The sequence below is a fragment of the Phocoena phocoena genome, chromosome 2, assembly GCF_963924675.1.
Source record: "Phocoena phocoena chromosome 2, mPhoPho1.1, whole genome shotgun sequence".
Taxonomy (NCBI): Eukaryota; Metazoa; Chordata; class Mammalia; order Artiodactyla; family Phocoenidae; genus Phocoena; species Phocoena phocoena.
The window spans coordinates 133,017,843-133,033,878 of record NC_089220.1 but is presented as its reverse complement, the minus strand read 5'-3'; the positions used below and the strand labels follow the sequence as shown (position 1 = coordinate 133,033,878).

The window sequence follows — 16,036 nt, the reverse complement described above, 5'->3', positions numbered from 1 at the left end:
GGGCTGCGGGCGGGAGGCGGGGAGGATGGGGGAGGGGAGCGGGCAGGAACGCGGCGGAGGCTGCTGCCGTCGCAGCAGCTGCCGCCGCAGCAAAGAGGCCATGTTGTGTGGTGTGTGGGGCGGGGGGGAGGAGGGCCGGGGGGGGAGGAGGAGGAGGGAGTAAAGCCGAGAGAGGAGACGGGAGAGAGACACCACACACACACGGCACAAGATGGCCGGAGAGGCAGCAGCACCTCGAGCTGTCAGGCGTTCCGCCGCGGCCGCGGGGCCCGCCGGCTGGCGGGGACTTGCGCCCGGGCGGCCCGCAGGCCCGCGGGAGCGAAGCGGCCGCGTCTGGGGCGAGGCGGGCCGCGCGCCGGGGTCGGAGCCCGCGGCAGAGGCGCCCGGGGCGGCCGGGCCCACGACGCGGAAAGCGCCGCTGCGGCAGCGGCCGCGGAGGCTCCCCGGGGCCCGGGCGGCTCGACCCGGTACGGACGGGAGGCTCGGGCGGGCGGCCCGGCGCGGGACTCGGGTGCGGGCGACCAGGAGGTGCCGACCGCGGCGCTCGGACCTGGTGAGTGGCTCCCCGGCTCCTTTTATTGTCCTTTGTCCTTGGGAGGAAAAGCAAAATGTCCTTGAGCGCGCGAGCAGGAGGGGGCGGCGGGCCGGGCCTCGCCGGCCGGCTCTCCCCTAGCGGCCCCATAGGCGCCGCTCTCTGGCTCTCCGGGCGGGAAACGCCGCGGGGCCCGGGGCTGGGGGCGCGGGGGCCCTGCTGAAGACCGGGCGGGGGGTGGCCTCGTTGCCGGGACCGGCCCCGCCGGGAAAGGGGCGGCGGCGGTGACCGCGGGCGGGAGCCTGAAGGGGACTGCGTGAGGAGAGCCCCTTTCTGTCCTGGTGAGTTATTTTGATATTTAGGGTAAAAAAAAAAAAATCCTTTTCAGGTTGTCCGACGGGGGAGCTTTTTAACCCCTTTCCGGTGAGGTGGGAACTCATCTTCGTTTTCGAATTTAAAAGAACAATGGAACCCTGACTACGTTTCAACAAAAATAAAACTTGTTTTTTTTTTTTTCCTTTTGGGTGTTGGCTTTTAACTCTTTCAAAGCCGATTTTGAAAACGGCTGCAGTGTTGCAGATGAGAAGGTACTTGCTGCTTGTTCAAACCTTTATTGACGTTAAGGTTGTCTTTTAAAAATGCAAGTTGGAGGAGTGCTTCTGGTATTTCAAAAATTACGAAGACAAGTTTACTATGTCGTCAAGGCTGTTTAATGGAAATAGATTTTAATTACGGTGCTAGACGATGACGTTTGATTAAGGTAGTTGATTTTACTGAGTAATTACGCCAAGATTATTTGACATTCTGATGTTTGAACAATGATTAAATCTACTGTTCGTTACTTTTAAAAAGGTCATAAGGAGCCGTTATCTGTAACTTATCACACCTGAATGTTAGACCATATTTGGGCTAGTTCCTAGACTTTTAAAAGTTTAAGTTCATCATTTGCTGATTTTAAAAAATAATGTGTATTATCACAAGCCACGGTCGACAGAACTTTTACAAAGGAATATTCTGACACCAAATCTCTTTGTGAAGTTACTTTCTCGTAGTGTAAATATTAAAGTAGGACTGCTCGGTAATGGGCGATGAAGAGGAGCCATATTTGTTGCATTTGTTGCATGCATAAAAATCCAGATATGCTCAAAACGGAACAGTATTTTAATAGTGTATTTTGGTTTTTAAAAAACTTGTAGAGTCCTCTGTATAGTCTAGGAATTAAAAAAAATTGTCTGAGAGGGAATTTTGAGTTTAGTGATTTGAAGAACAAACCACAAATGCACAAACCTTTGTGTATTTTAGAATATATTTGTCTTCATCCTGCGGTAGCTCTGGTGTTGTAGAGGTGCAGATCTACGTGAAAATAGTGTTGGGCAGATTTACGTAGTACTTATAAAATCAAAGATACTGGTGTAATGGACTGTGTTTCTGAGGATATTTTTGTCAGTGACATTGTTTTATTTTCCTAATAGCATTCATATAGTGCTACACGTTACATCAGTTGCGCATATCTTGATTTTAGAGACTCTTGTTGTTTAAGTAACAATTTTGGTTTTTCAAATCAACATTTCTGAAATTTTTGAGCACTGCAAGTCGTTTGAAATTAATATTCTGAATCTAGTTTTTATGAATAGCGAAATGCAGAATAATTGCTAGCAGTTTAACCTCATAAGATCTTTTTACATGAGAAATGGAGGAAGGGAGAGACTGAAAATGTTCTAGACCCCAGTTTGAAATTGAATAAAGGACATAGATACTACATGTTTTAGATTTGCTTTAAAGACAAAGCTAATATCCCACTTGGTGAGATCAAATAACTTGTGCTTTAAAAATTTAAAGTAACCAGTGGCCATTTTAACTTCACTAATTTCTCCTGGAGGAGTTAATTTTTAATTGCTCATAATTGTAAAAGGTATTTCTAGATGGTAAAGAAAATTTTAAGTTGATTTCAGTCTTTAAAAATGGTAAACTTTTCCTTTGTTTTCGTGTATTGCTTGCCATCAAAAGAAGAATAAAAATGAAAACAAGGTCATAATCTTGAATCTGTCCAAAGATGTGAATTTTTTGTTTTTAACCTCAATGCCTTAATCTCTAGTGTTTGTTCATACAACCAAAAGATGAGGAAAATAAAGACTGATAGATATTAAGATAAATAACTGCACCCTTAAAATTTACAGGTAGCGTGTCGATGAGCCATTTCTTGAATTTGTCCAATGATCGTTGTCTCTGAAATATTTTCTCATTGTTTCATCACAGTGAAACTTTGGCCAAGAAGTGTTTAAAAATCAAAACATTGATAATCATCTTCCTTTTTTTTTTTTTAAAGGTAACTTACAAGATTAAAATTATATTTGGTTGATGATGGGTCTGAACAAATACAGCTCTTTTATTTGAGGTAAGAGTGGGTAAATTTTTATTACTTTGACATAAAAGTAAACTTATTAGGTTTTTATTTATTTTGATAATATATATTTTTAGTGAATAGTGATATGAGTAAGTATCTGAAATAATTTTACAATATCTTTAAACGTTTTCATTGTATGAAAAGTGTATCTGCATAGCCATTGTAACTTAATGTGCCTTTTGAATAGTTTAAAATACTGAAGGTCCTTTAAGCCTTTGTTTAGTTTTGGGAACAAGAAAAAACATTATACTTTGAGGAAAACCATAAACCAAAGATATGCTTTTTCTTTTTTGCTATTTAATATACTGTGCAAACAATTTAAATCTTTTAAATATTTAAAGAAATAAATTTTTTGGGAAATTTAAGCTAGTTGCTGTTCATACTAATGGATTTTAGGAAAGAATGCTTTAAAAATCAGGTTTTGTGAGCATAGATTTTATTTTTTCTTTTATGTAATGAAAAGTTTTAAAACACATTAGTATTTGGCTATTGGTGGTTCCATCAATAAATTGTTTAGAATATTGTTTTTTTTCCCCCAAAAGGTATGCCATTTTGAAGACAGACCGTGGAATTTTATCCTTGAGGATAAAGGAAATCTTTGCGATAGTCTGTATTTTATATAGCAAGTAAGTAAATGTTTTTATGCAACATCTGAAATCTAATAGCTACCAACAGGAGACTATCACTAAAGTTTGTCAGTGCGACATAAACTGTAGACCTTATTTCGAAAAAGGGATAAGAAAAAACCCATCATATTCTTTTCCTTACATCAAAGCAGTTCTGTGTTAATGTTAAAATAGTTGATACGTGTAATTTACGTCAGTAGTGAGACATTCAGTATTTTTCAATTAAATGGTGGTTTAGAATTATGATTAAATCAGTAGTTGAGTCATCAGAATTACGTATCTTTACAATCTGAAATGTACATTCTTTAGCCATTTTTTTGGTGATGCAGATTACGTTTTAGAAATGGCCTAGAATTTTGTATTTGCAGATCTTATGATTTATCTTAAAAGAAGTATATTTCAAAAACTTAATAGACCCTCTCATATGCTAGTTATTATGTAAAGGATTTTAAATACTCACTTTACCTGTTTTTATGAGTCTTTTTTCCATACAGGTGCAAAAATAAGTTATCTTATAGGAAACTAGAATGTGACTGAAGAGACCTCTAATCTATAGCTTAGTCTTTTTAAAGCATAAAAGGAAGAAATAATTTCAATATGTGTATGGTATTTTGACATCTTAAAATTAGATACATGAATGAGAAAAATACGTACAGAATTTTCAGGAATTACTTCTTACTCTTAAGTTAACACTGAAAGGGGAAGTTACTGTCAAGCAGTATATATTAGGAAGGGATTTATCAGAGGAAATATATAATGAGATACCTTGGGAAGTTTTAAGAATAGCCAAATAACCAATTAATTAATGTAAGGGCAGGTTTACCTTTGTCCTTGTAATTTTTGTGGAAAATTCATCGTTGGTGTTGGCTTATTCTGTTGATTCAGATAGGTGATAAAGGTAATATTTTTATTGCTTTTGCTTTAGCTTTTTTTGCTTTTCAGCCCTTTTGCAGTTTGATCAGATTTGTGTTCATTATAGTGTACAAAAGAAAACCAAATGTTAGACCTTTAACAATGTTTTAAAGATGTAACATACATAAAAAAGTTAAGACGTCTTTCATCCCAAGGTCGTTTAACATAAAAATGCCAAGGTTAGGGTTTCCTCTTTGTAAATGATAGGATATTAGGTTGGCATTCAGATGAGGTTGGGCACTGTTATAAAAATTGAGAATAGGGCCTCTTAAGACACAAATGTATGTGAAGTTTAACCTAAGTTTAAGTATAAATTGGCAGTAATTTATAATGGCCTACCAAAGGCGTAATTTGAACCCATAGAATAAAAAATGAATGGTTAAAGAAGATTAGAAATGTTAAATGAAAATTTGTATCTTTTTTAGTCAAGTATTAATAATTATAAAAATAAGTGTTGTAGTAACTCTTAAGTTAATGTAACGGAGTGTAGTTTTCTTTTTTATCACCAACAAGATAAAGAATTATAAGTCACATTTTAAAAAGACGTACATGTACTTCGACCTTCATGATAATATTTAGAGTCAGTGTTTTGAAATCTGCTGAGCCAAGCCTGTAAAATTGGCAATATTTTTGGTGGACAGAAATAATGGACACCTGGGGGCAAATATAACTGAAGATACTGTTGTTTTAAATTACTGTATTTCATAAATACATTGTTTAGTTTATTACTATTTTCTGCTTAGGAACTGAAGTGATAAATACTTAAATATTTGTTTTTATTTTAGCATTTTGAATTCTTGAATCATAAAAGTCACCTGATCAAGTTGGTGATTGGCTTGCATTGCGTTTGTTATTATTGGTAATAACTGTTTAAAAGATTCCCTGGAGTTCCACAGAAATGAAAGAAGCCATGCCCCATAGTTAACAAAAGGTTTTCATGAACTACGACATAATAAGAGGTTGGATTATGTGGAATAGGTAATTTTGAATATAAATTTTCTTTCAAGTTTCGTTTACTGTTTGGTTTCTTGATTATTTAAAAATTTGGACTGCGGACAACCAATTATTTTACCTTTTCTCCTCTGATTTTCTTCTTTGTTGAGAGGCATAAGGGGAGAAATGTTAATTTGAGGACATCTCCATCTTCTGCATTAATGAGAGGTGTGTGATAGAGTGGAAAATATAACAGTGATTCAGCAGTCAGGAGACCCAGCTTCTAATGTAAATTAGCCCTGTAATCTAGACGATTTATTCACTGTGGACCTTAGTCTCCTAATTTGTATAAAGTATTTGGAGTTTCCAATTTCTTAAGATACATTTTTGCTCCTGAATTGTGTGGTAAAAAGAGTGTCTAGTTCTCTTAAACTGTAAAGTACTTTTTGTAATTTTTGCTTGCAAATCATGGATGTTATCTCTTTGTTGAAGTTATTTGAATAACATGAAACCTGGGCGATAGTGTGCCTGACTTTCCTAATTTTAGGTGTTCTAAAATATTAATAAATAGTATAAATGCAGGCATAATGGAAAGTTGATCTTAAAAAGCAGTTAAGGTGTGAAATTGTGTTTAAAAAATAAAGATTTAGAATGCTGCAGTGAAAGCATTGTTTTGATTTTTTTTCCTAATAATTTTATTAAATAATTTAAAGATTAGTGTATTTAATGTAACATTTGCAGCTGACCAGTGAGTATAAATGATGATTTATAGCTTACATGCTTGACTAAGCTATATAATTTCCCTTAAGAAATCTATATTTCAAAGATAAATATCCTCATCTTACCCACTGCCTTTCCCTTCCAGATTGAGCGGGCCAGTACAAACTTTTAATTTTCAAATTGACTTATTTCTGCATATAATTAACTTTTACAACGTAAATTCAGGGATATTTTGGACTTTATAAATAAAAACTATGTGATTTGATTGTTTACATAACTTTCAAGTAACATGTTTCCGACAACGATTTTATTTATACATTGTGTACAGCTAGATAATCCAGTGTTTTGGAAAACAATCTTTGTTTTTTGAAACTATACCACTTATTTGAAATCGAATATTTCCCAAAAAGCAATTATATCCTAATATGTGTATTACATAGTAGTCAAAATCATTTTAATTTAGGTTATCAAGCTAAATATTTTGCTTAACTTTAATGGTTTATGAGTTGTGACAGAGTTTTCTTATGACTGTTAATGACTTTATCCCTAGTACCTGATTTTTGTGGGTGGTTTCTTATATTTCACAGTGCTTTCGGATTTTATTCTAATTAAAATGTAAAAATTGTTTTAAGGACTTTAAAAGGTGACAAAACCAAATCTAAGAAAAGCACAAATGGGCTAGTAATGATAATATTAAGACTTGACTAAAGCCGTCTTTGCCTTTTATTATAAAATGACCAGCAATCAAAGTTGTTATTTATATTATACCTACAATTTCATACTAAATGAGGATCCTCGATACTGCAAAATATTAAAGATAGGAGTATGAGCAAAATTATCAACTTTTGTAATCTGCTTAAGGTGAACTTGGCTTACCCCCCTTTAAAGGAAGGCAGAGTACTACTTTGTAAATTTTTGGGAAGGAGATCGAGTGGTAGATTACATTGGTGTCAGTAATTTTTGTGGTGGTGCAAAGTGTGATCCAAGTCCTCTGGTTTTGATGCAGTGAGCACCCCGAGCCACATACTTGTACTGGTAGGTAGCCTTTTTATAAGCGTGTTGTCAGACTAATGTGATGGGTTTCCCTCAGACATTTCTTTCGTGGGGATTCCTTAAGTCATTTCTGCCCTTCTCTTAGGGGTTAAATCAATTTATTTTACTTGATTGATTTAGGTTTTGTCATTGTTCGGTGTAACTGTCTCCTTTATAAGATCACATTAAATTTGGAAGCTTAATAATGCTGTGTTTCTTGTAAATTGCTTCGTTTTATCAACTTGTTGGGAGGATATTTTAGCACCTTGCTCTTAAAAGAAATCTTGAAGCAGATCTTACTATTTCTTGGCTTATGACTAGTCAAAACGATTAAAGGGATTTAAATTTGGTAAGATAATCAGGAACTTGCTTTATAATTTGAAAAATTGGAAACCTTGGTCATGGAAAAAGCATTTAGGTAGCTTAGTTTTAGCTTAAATCCTAAACTTCTTTTGCGTTCTAAAAATCCTTAAATTGATACACTTTAATACTGAACTTTTGAACAAAGCTTTTTGGGTAGTTCTACCTATTATTGTGATTATTATAATCATACTTTGGCACAGGAGTGACTGGAAAAAGTATATACCTGTATTCAATTTATTTGAGATACAGGAAACATCTTCCATGTTTATGAGGTATTTCAGTCTAACCAGTGAAAAGTAATGGTTATCAGTAACCAGATAAAAAGTAATTTTTATCACGCACATATTTTAGAAAGGGTTAGTGTCGTGTAGGTCAATATAATTAGTAGAGAAAAAAATTTGAAGTTATGCTTAAGCTTTCTATCCTAGAATAGAGTTGATTAAAGTACATGATATTATGAAATAATATAGTAATATTGAAGAGTGAGAAACATGGCCTTGCCAGGTTGGTAATGGAAGCTTTCCTTTAGAAGTCTGGAAAGCAGATTAGCTGAAGGACCAAGAGATAAAATAGTTCTGTACTGTTAAGGAAGGAGTGATGTTGACTCTGTTAAACGCTGTTTTGCAACCATGACTGCCTGTTAGGGAGCCCAGATTTTTACCTAGGAAGTTCTTGGGGCCTGAGACATAACGTGTTTTTATAGTAACTTTATTCTACAGGTGAGCCCTGTGAACAGCCAAACTTAAGATCCTCTGGATCAGAACTTTTGATTTTCTGCTTGGACTGTATTTATAAATACATGTATGTCTCGGTCTTCTGGCTAGTGATCCTGATAAGGTGTTGAAGTTTCCAAATAAATCTGTTTTTGTCTTTTTCTGTACATACAATTATTTCTTTTTGATTTCTACAGAAATATGAATCTTGAGGCTGAATTATCTAAGGGACCAGTACAACGAAAATAGATGTTGGTGGAAGATTTTATTTAGTAAGTTTTCCTCAATTTACATGTTTAATTTGTTTTTTAATTTTAAATCTGACTTTAGAAATTTTGAGTAACTGAGTCAGAGTCTGTAAAAATACAGAGGGATTTAGTGAGGCTCAAAGCAGTACAAAAATAAATCAACATGGTTAGATGTATATGAATTTTCTTATTAAAATCTTGTGCGTTAATTTTCTCCAACCTTTTATTATTTTCTACTTTTTTTTTACTTAAGCTCAGGCAGAGTTAAAATGGAAAAAAAACCCTACATTTGAACATGCTTTTAATACTGCACCCTAGGACTTCCCTGGTGGTCTAGCGGTCAAGACTCCACACTTCCACTGCAGGGAGCCATGGGTTCGATCCCTGGTAGGGGAACTAAGATTGCGCATGCGCTGTGCGGCCAAAAAAACCAAAAAACCCTGCACCCTAGATCTGGGTGTTGGTAAACTCCCACCTATTTTTATAAGTAAAATTTTATTGGAACACAGCTATGCGCTTTCATTTATACATTATCTGTGTTTGCTTTCCAACTCTGGCTACAGAGTTGAGAGTAGCCATATAGTTAATGGCCACAAACCCTATAAAATACTCAGTATTTTTTCCTGTTAGGCAACCTTGCCTACTCTTTCCCTGGATCCTTCCTTTTTGTCAACTTCACATGTGTAAAACTCAGAAGCCCTTAGGTTCTCTTGGTAATAGAGCGTACTTTTAATGGATTTCATTGTTAGTAATTCAAATAAATGAAATAATTATTGAGCTTTCCTTAAACTTGAAAGGCCAACAAAAAGTTTTTCTTCATACTGGGGTTTTGCCTTGATATTAGAAGGTTTGGTTACTACTACTACTGTGGAATTTCTAATTCCCCATCTGAGAAATAGTGGGAAAAGAGTTAGTGGTAAGACTGTAGAAATGAATTTGGATGAATTCTCAAAAGCATTTATTATTGACAAAACTTTTTAGGTATGATAGTTATTTAGTAGTTGTTTCATAAAAGTAATTTTTTGAATCACATTCGGGAATCTAGATTCTAGATGATAATCTTTGCTTCTAATTGCTACTTCAACTTCTATTTGTATAAATGGCTACTAGGGCCTGTAAAATAGTGAAGGTTTTTTTTTTTTTTTTTCGATGGGGGATGGTGAGAGCAGAGATGAAAACTTTACTAATGTAGTGTAATTTATTGACTTCATGCCTTATATTTTAAAACGATTGCCTGGCACATAGTGGATGCTCAATAAATACTTGTTGATTTATTGTATATACTTGCTATTAAACATTACCAACTAGTGTTTTGGGTCTAATCTAGTAAAAAGTGAAATTCATTATTTATAATGCTTTAAATACTAATTTTTAGGTATGCTTGAATGCCAAAACTTTGACTTAGTAAAAACTTTAAAGTTACAGGAAACCACAACTTTCAATCTTTCATGGACATGTAGTCAAGTTTTAAACTAAAATGGGATAATGGGGAAGATTTGATTTGATTGTAAAAAACCTTAAGTAAGATGACTCTTTCTTAGTCAGCATAGTTGAACAACATAGTTTAGCAATGTTGTGAACCACAGCTGGCTGGGTTTTTTGTAGTTAGGTTTTATGCCCACTTTATTTAGGACCCAGACTTGTTAATAAGTTTTAGTCCTGTTGAGGAGTCAAGCTTTTTTGGTAATAAGACAAAATATGTGAAGTCAGTATTAAATGTTTTCAAATTTAAAGACAATACGAAGATTGAAATTGTCATAAGTACCAAGAAGCTTAATTACACGATGAGAATGATCATGTAAGCATCAATTTCTGCTTATTGTAATTTTGTACCCATTTGTCTCACTGATTTTACAGTAACAAATTGTAGTATTTATTAGAGCCACTTGTTTAAAAAATTAAGAGTCATTAATCTTTTTCCTTGTACTCTTTCCCTGTCCCGCACATTTTTTGTTGCTATTAAAATGGGGGTTTGCTGGGAAGTAGAGGTAAGGAAATTGAACGCCTCTTAAACACATTCAGTAATGAATCACTTGCTTGCATTTCAAATAACAACTTATTTTACAATATTCCAGTGTTTTTTTTGAACAAATTTACTGAATTAGAATTTAAGACCTTCTTGCTCAATTTTATATTTTTAATTTCTGGATGTATAGTATTTGGGGATTTTAAGCAGTAGCAGGTACTTATGTCCTTCTTACCATAAAAGTTTTTTCTTCCTGGAAATTACCTTAGAACAAGCAATTTGTTCTTAAAAAAAGGAGGTATAAAATAGTGAACATCATAGTGGAAAAATTCTCCTAACTTTTCATAGTATTAGCTTGAAGCTTGTATGTTTGATGATGGAATTCTAGATCAAACCATCATCTCTGCAGTATGTTTCCAGTAATTCACAAATCTGGAAAGATGTGGAGTAGTAGGGCTTAGATACTAAACCCTACTCAGTTTTCTGTACTGATCTTACTTTAATGCAAAATGAAATGCTCTTTAAAGCAGAAAGTGTTTTGTCTTTTACAAGTTGACCCCATGATCCTAGAGCTTTCAGAGATATCATGGCCACTGGAATATAAATTATTTTGATTCATTAAGGTTAGTTTGTAGGTCCTCAGGTACTTTGGTTACTGTGGTATATTGGAGGTCTATTTATTGAGGTCCTTCTATATACCAGGTAATGTAAAAGCTATAAATGTACTAACTCATTTAATCCTCACTACTACTGCCACGTAAGGTAGGTACTACTGTTACAGATGAAGAACTGGATTTTGTTACCCAGAAAATTTCCAGGGTCAGAGAACTCATGCCTGCTTTCTTTTTCACTTTTTAACTTTGCTTATTTGCAAATTTAATTTTTGCAAGAAATTGGAATTCCATGAAAATAAATGGATTTATTCCTAAATCCTTTACTGTTCTTTTAGGTGCTTTGATATTTGACTGAGCACTTTTGCTTATTAACAGAATTCTTACTTCTGGGTTTTCATTGGCTTTATAGGAGTGCAGATTGATCATGGCTTTCTTGTAGCATTCTTTTTCTTCTCCTCCCCCCGCCTATTTTTTTTTTTTTTTACCATGTTAAATATATGACAGTATATGTGCTAGCACGACCAATATGCTAGTATTTTTTAATCTCTATTTTTGTCACACAAGCTTGTGCATTTTATTAATTAGTTTTGATATGGTTTTAATATCATTTGGCTTTCTTTTGAAATTTTTTAAAAAAATGTCGTTTTAAAAAGAAATTTCTTATAGTGTCTGCGATGAGTTTTTTACCTCTTGTGGCAGAAGAATATAAAGCACGGAGTTTATCACTTAATGTACTAGATTGAATAAATTGCACCTATAGCCATTGAAATGACTGTAGCTTGATATGAATGCATTAATGTCACCGTTCATCATAATAGTATTTACATTCCCAACTCATTGAGAGATTGATCCTGCATTGTAACAGTAGAGATGGGGAGAAATTGGTTTATAAATTAACTCTGCAAGAGGAATGATGGTGTTTTTACTTTTATACTTTTATATAGAAATATGTCCCTTAATTGTAAGGAATGAACAAGTGGAAGATATTTTACTGATATGGGGAATAAATGAGTTATTTTTAGTTCTCCTTTTAGGCTGGAGAGAAATCGGCAAAAAATGTTTTGGGAGGAATAGCTTTCGTTTGATGTTTATTACTGATGTTGTGATGCTCATTTTCAGTATTTTTTTTAATGAGTGGTGGTGTCTCTTGGTTAATCAAATGGTTTATTAAGTAGATTTTTGTATTGTATATAATAGACAAATCCTCATTGTAGTTTTGGAATCAAGGTACTAACTATCTAATGAGCAAAAAATGTCCTTATAAATCTAGTCAGTCACTCAGACTTCATTGCTATAAATTTAGTTGGAGAGCTGCAAAATTTATAAAGAAGACCAGGGTTAAAACTTATTTTTCTAATTATGTTTTATCATGATGAATCAGGACCATTTATTTAATGGTAAAATATCCTGGCTTCCTTTAATCTCCTTACTTCAAATTATTTAAGCAATGAATTTTTTTAAAAACAATGAGGAACATTTGATGTTTTTGCAATGAGAATATTTTATTTGTATTGAATTTGAAATCTGATAGCATTTTATGGCAAATATCAAATAAGGCAGGGAGATATTTTGCATTTCTGATCATTTTGTTTTCTAGTGGCTGCCTATTGCCTGCATTCTCGTATATGTAGCTAAAGATGGTGACATCTATATTGGCCATTTGTGTTATCTATGCAAAATTAATTAAGATCTGTTGGACTGGAAAACTGCTATGATCCACTGCTTCGGGTTTTTTTTTAATCCTTTAAGATTCTTTTCCATATTTAGTTTTATTTGAAGAAGCTTGGAAAGTTTTCTGCATTGAGATTTAGAATCCATAGTGTTGCTGTAATTTAGCTTTCCAGAATTTTTGAATTTTTGTTTTCACTTCTCATGTAGACAGTATAACAACATTACATTTAACTATTAAAAATTTGACTCTTCACTGCCACATTTTTATGGTTACTGTGTATCTGTGACAGTAAAAGAACTTTGTTACTGGTGTGCAGTTTTGCCATGATTCTCTTACTGAGAAGTTGTATGTGCAGCACATACAACTTGAATATAATACAGTTTTATAGTTTAAAGCTGTTATAAAATTATTAAAGCTTTGTGTGTGGTAAGAGTATCTTCAAGGTGGGTGGATGTTCTCTGAAGGAATAAGATTATTGATATTCCAACAGCATTTTTTTTCTTTTAATGTTTTCATCAAGCACCCAGTCAGCTTGAGGAGTCTCAAATGGACCCTACCACTGAGAAATCAAGATGGCAGTCCACTATGGGGAATTGAGAAAAATGGATTAATACAAGAGTGCTGTGATAATATACAACCAAGACAGGGTTCTTTTAACATGGATTTCATGAAATGAATGAAGATATAGGTTTCTTACCCAGCACAAATGGACAGTGAATTTGACTTTCTAGAGACTTTGTATCATTAAGAACATTTTTGACATTTGGAGAAGAAAGATGGCACATTAACAGATGATAGTTTGTATGCCTGGAATCTTTTGCAGTTTGATCTGTATGAGTATGATCTTGTGGAATGTTAACTTTAATAAAATTTCTAACACTTTAAAATTTCTCAGTTTGGGCTTTTTTTTTTTAAGCTGAAGCTTCATTAAATACTCGGTGTCGCCTTAAATAACACTTTGACCTTTACAGTTGCCCAGCAGTAAAGTGTACTGAATAAAGCTGGTAAAATGGAAATGGTGTACTGGAAAATGTTTTACTTGGTTAATATTTGTCTTTTTACAAAGTTGTGGAAATTTGTGCTTTAAAAGATGGTTGTCCAGTTAAAATGCTATTTTATGCTTTCTTGAAACATCTTACAAAATTGGTTAACCAGTGGGTAATAATAGAATGTTTAATTTGCTGTGAGATTTTAATGAACTTTTAAAACAAAATGCCTTTTGCCTCAAAATTCAGCATGAGTGATACAGTATTTTTCTGACTTTGTTTTGATGGAAAAGGTCCCTTTTACCTATACTTATTAAATATTATAAATAAAACATCTTGCAGAATATCTGAACACTTAAATTCAACTGAATCCTCCTATTGTCTTAATAGTTAATATTAGGTGAAGAGGTGTTGGATTTATAAGGGAAGGTAGGGAGGTCCTTAGGGTATTCACAAAAGGACTTGAAATTTTGGTGGCAATAATGTCTGCAATAGACTTTATGAAATAGGATTGATTACTGTATTTTTATTACTCTGTACATTTAGGAATTTAGAATAAATGAACCACACTATGTCATAGATAACTTATGTTTGAATCCTAGGTGAATATTGGTTTCATTCATTGATAACTAAAATCAGTTTCAGTTACTATTATGGGGTGTAGTAGGCTTTTGATAAACCAAATGAATTGTTGATTAAATTTTCCCGTTATACAGAGAACAAGTAACAGTGCAGCTTTAATTTTCTTTTGGTGAGAAAGTGTTAATCGTACCATGTTTGTGATTAATGTCAAATACCAGGGTATACATGTAGATGATCAATATATATGCAGTATTTGTTCTCATTGGCTGATTTGAGTTGGTTGGTTTGTATAAATCAAAATTGAGATTTTGGATTTTGATTTTCGGTAGAGAATTATGTTGTAGAAAGTATGGGATTGAAGCTGGGTTTTGATTATGGATTTTACATTTACCTAGGTGCGACATTGTTGCTTTTGTTGGGTATAGATCTAAAATGGATTTCTCAGTGAGGGAAGGACAATTGTTCTGGCGGATAATAATGTTGAGTAAGGAAAGTTGATTTGATTTTTTTTGGATGTGTGAATGTTTTCTTGGGGTGCTTGTTGAGAAAGTGTTGAATAATTTGGTTTTGGCATTAGTAAATTTGTTTCCTTAGATTTCACGGTTTTGATATTTAGGAGAATTTGCCCTGTGACATTACTTTGATAACTTTCCATCAGATATGACAGATTGTTATTAGTTTACCATTGTTGAAATGGGTATATACTTAGAATTTGATTAGATATACAAGGGAATGGTTGAGATATATGTGTTGTGTTGGTTTTGGAGGTGGAGTTTCTTGGGTTTGTTTTTTCATGGTAGTTCCATGCTCTTGAATTTAAGAACATTGTTTTGCCCAAATCAGTGTGGTATGAGAATTTTTTGGGTAAGGTTTTGGCAAGGTTATATAATGGGTTAAAGAATTTTGTGAAAGTACGAAGAAAATTTGAGATTCTTGAATAAAAACTAGTTACATTAATTTTTGCCCTAATGCAACTGAACACTAGGGAGGCGCTCTTGAGTTGTACCCCTTTCTTCCAGTTGGGTTGGAAAATTCCCCCTTAAACTTAGTCCTTAGATAATTTTTAGGCTTCCTAAAGAAGGCAAGACTTGAATTTAATTTATTAAGTTGAGGTTTTGCTTTTATTTAGAAACCATTTTACCCATGGTGGGGGGTAGTTTTTAAAAAGATTAATACTTAAGCTGAGCTTTGTATACTCTAAGAATTATCCCTCTTTCAAAATGGCTTGATAAAACACCACTTCCTGTCCAGAGAGGAAGTTATTTTAGCTCAAGGACTGAAATATTTAGCAGATCTTTAGACAAAAGGAACAAATTACATTTCTCTCTGGCTTAAAAAGGGTGCTTGAGCCAGAGGGGGTTAAGAAACCCTCCCCCCTCCCCCTGATGGGGTGGTCTGGAGGGGCAGGGAGAGGTGGGGGTAGGGGTCCTTAGGCTCCCTGGGATGGAGGATCTTTTTTTTTTTTTTTTTTTTTTTTTTTTGGTGGAGATGAAGGGGTGGGTCTATGGTACATCACCTGAGTTGTGGGGTAAATGTAGAGAGTGTCAATCAAAGGCAGAGCTCTCAGAGCTGGGAAGGAGGCTCTAGATGGCGGCTGTGCCTTAGAGAGAGCGCGCTCTGCTCCCTGCCTTCGCCTCACTTTACGCAACTTTCCCTAACTTTCAGGCAGCCTCAGGGGGCCCCCGCAGCCCCCTGCCTGTCCTGGTGACTTACTGGGGTCGATTCGAACCTTT

General features: G+C 34.8%; 1 protein-coding gene across 1 annotated transcript; it reads left to right on the top strand.

Annotated features, from left to right (window-relative positions):
- Positions 1–201: 201 nt before the first annotated feature.
- LOC136119425 (serine/arginine repetitive matrix protein 3-like) lies at positions 202–13,624 on the top strand. Its single transcript, XM_065872952.1, has 5 exons — positions 202–553; positions 2,859–2,927; positions 3,479–3,562; positions 8,433–8,486; positions 13,256–13,624. The coding sequence occupies exons 1-2, from the start codon at positions 212–214 to the stop codon at positions 2,889–2,891; spliced, it is 375 nt and encodes a 124-aa protein (XP_065729024.1). The 5' UTR covers positions 202–211; the 3' UTR covers positions 2,892–2,927; positions 3,479–3,562; positions 8,433–8,486; positions 13,256–13,624.
- The last annotated feature ends 2,412 nt before the right edge of the window (positions 13,625–16,036 follow it).

Bases quoted from the DNA above. Each gene is read 5' to 3' on its own strand.
- LOC136119425 (XM_065872952.1), top strand. From the start codon at position 212: ATGGCCGGAGAGGCAGCAGCACCTCGAGCTGTCAGGCGTTCCGCCGCG. The intron at 554-2,858 runs GTGAGTGGCTCC...TTTTTTTTAAAG, and splicing joins GACCGCGGCGCTCGGACCTG to GTAACTTACAAGATTAAAAT.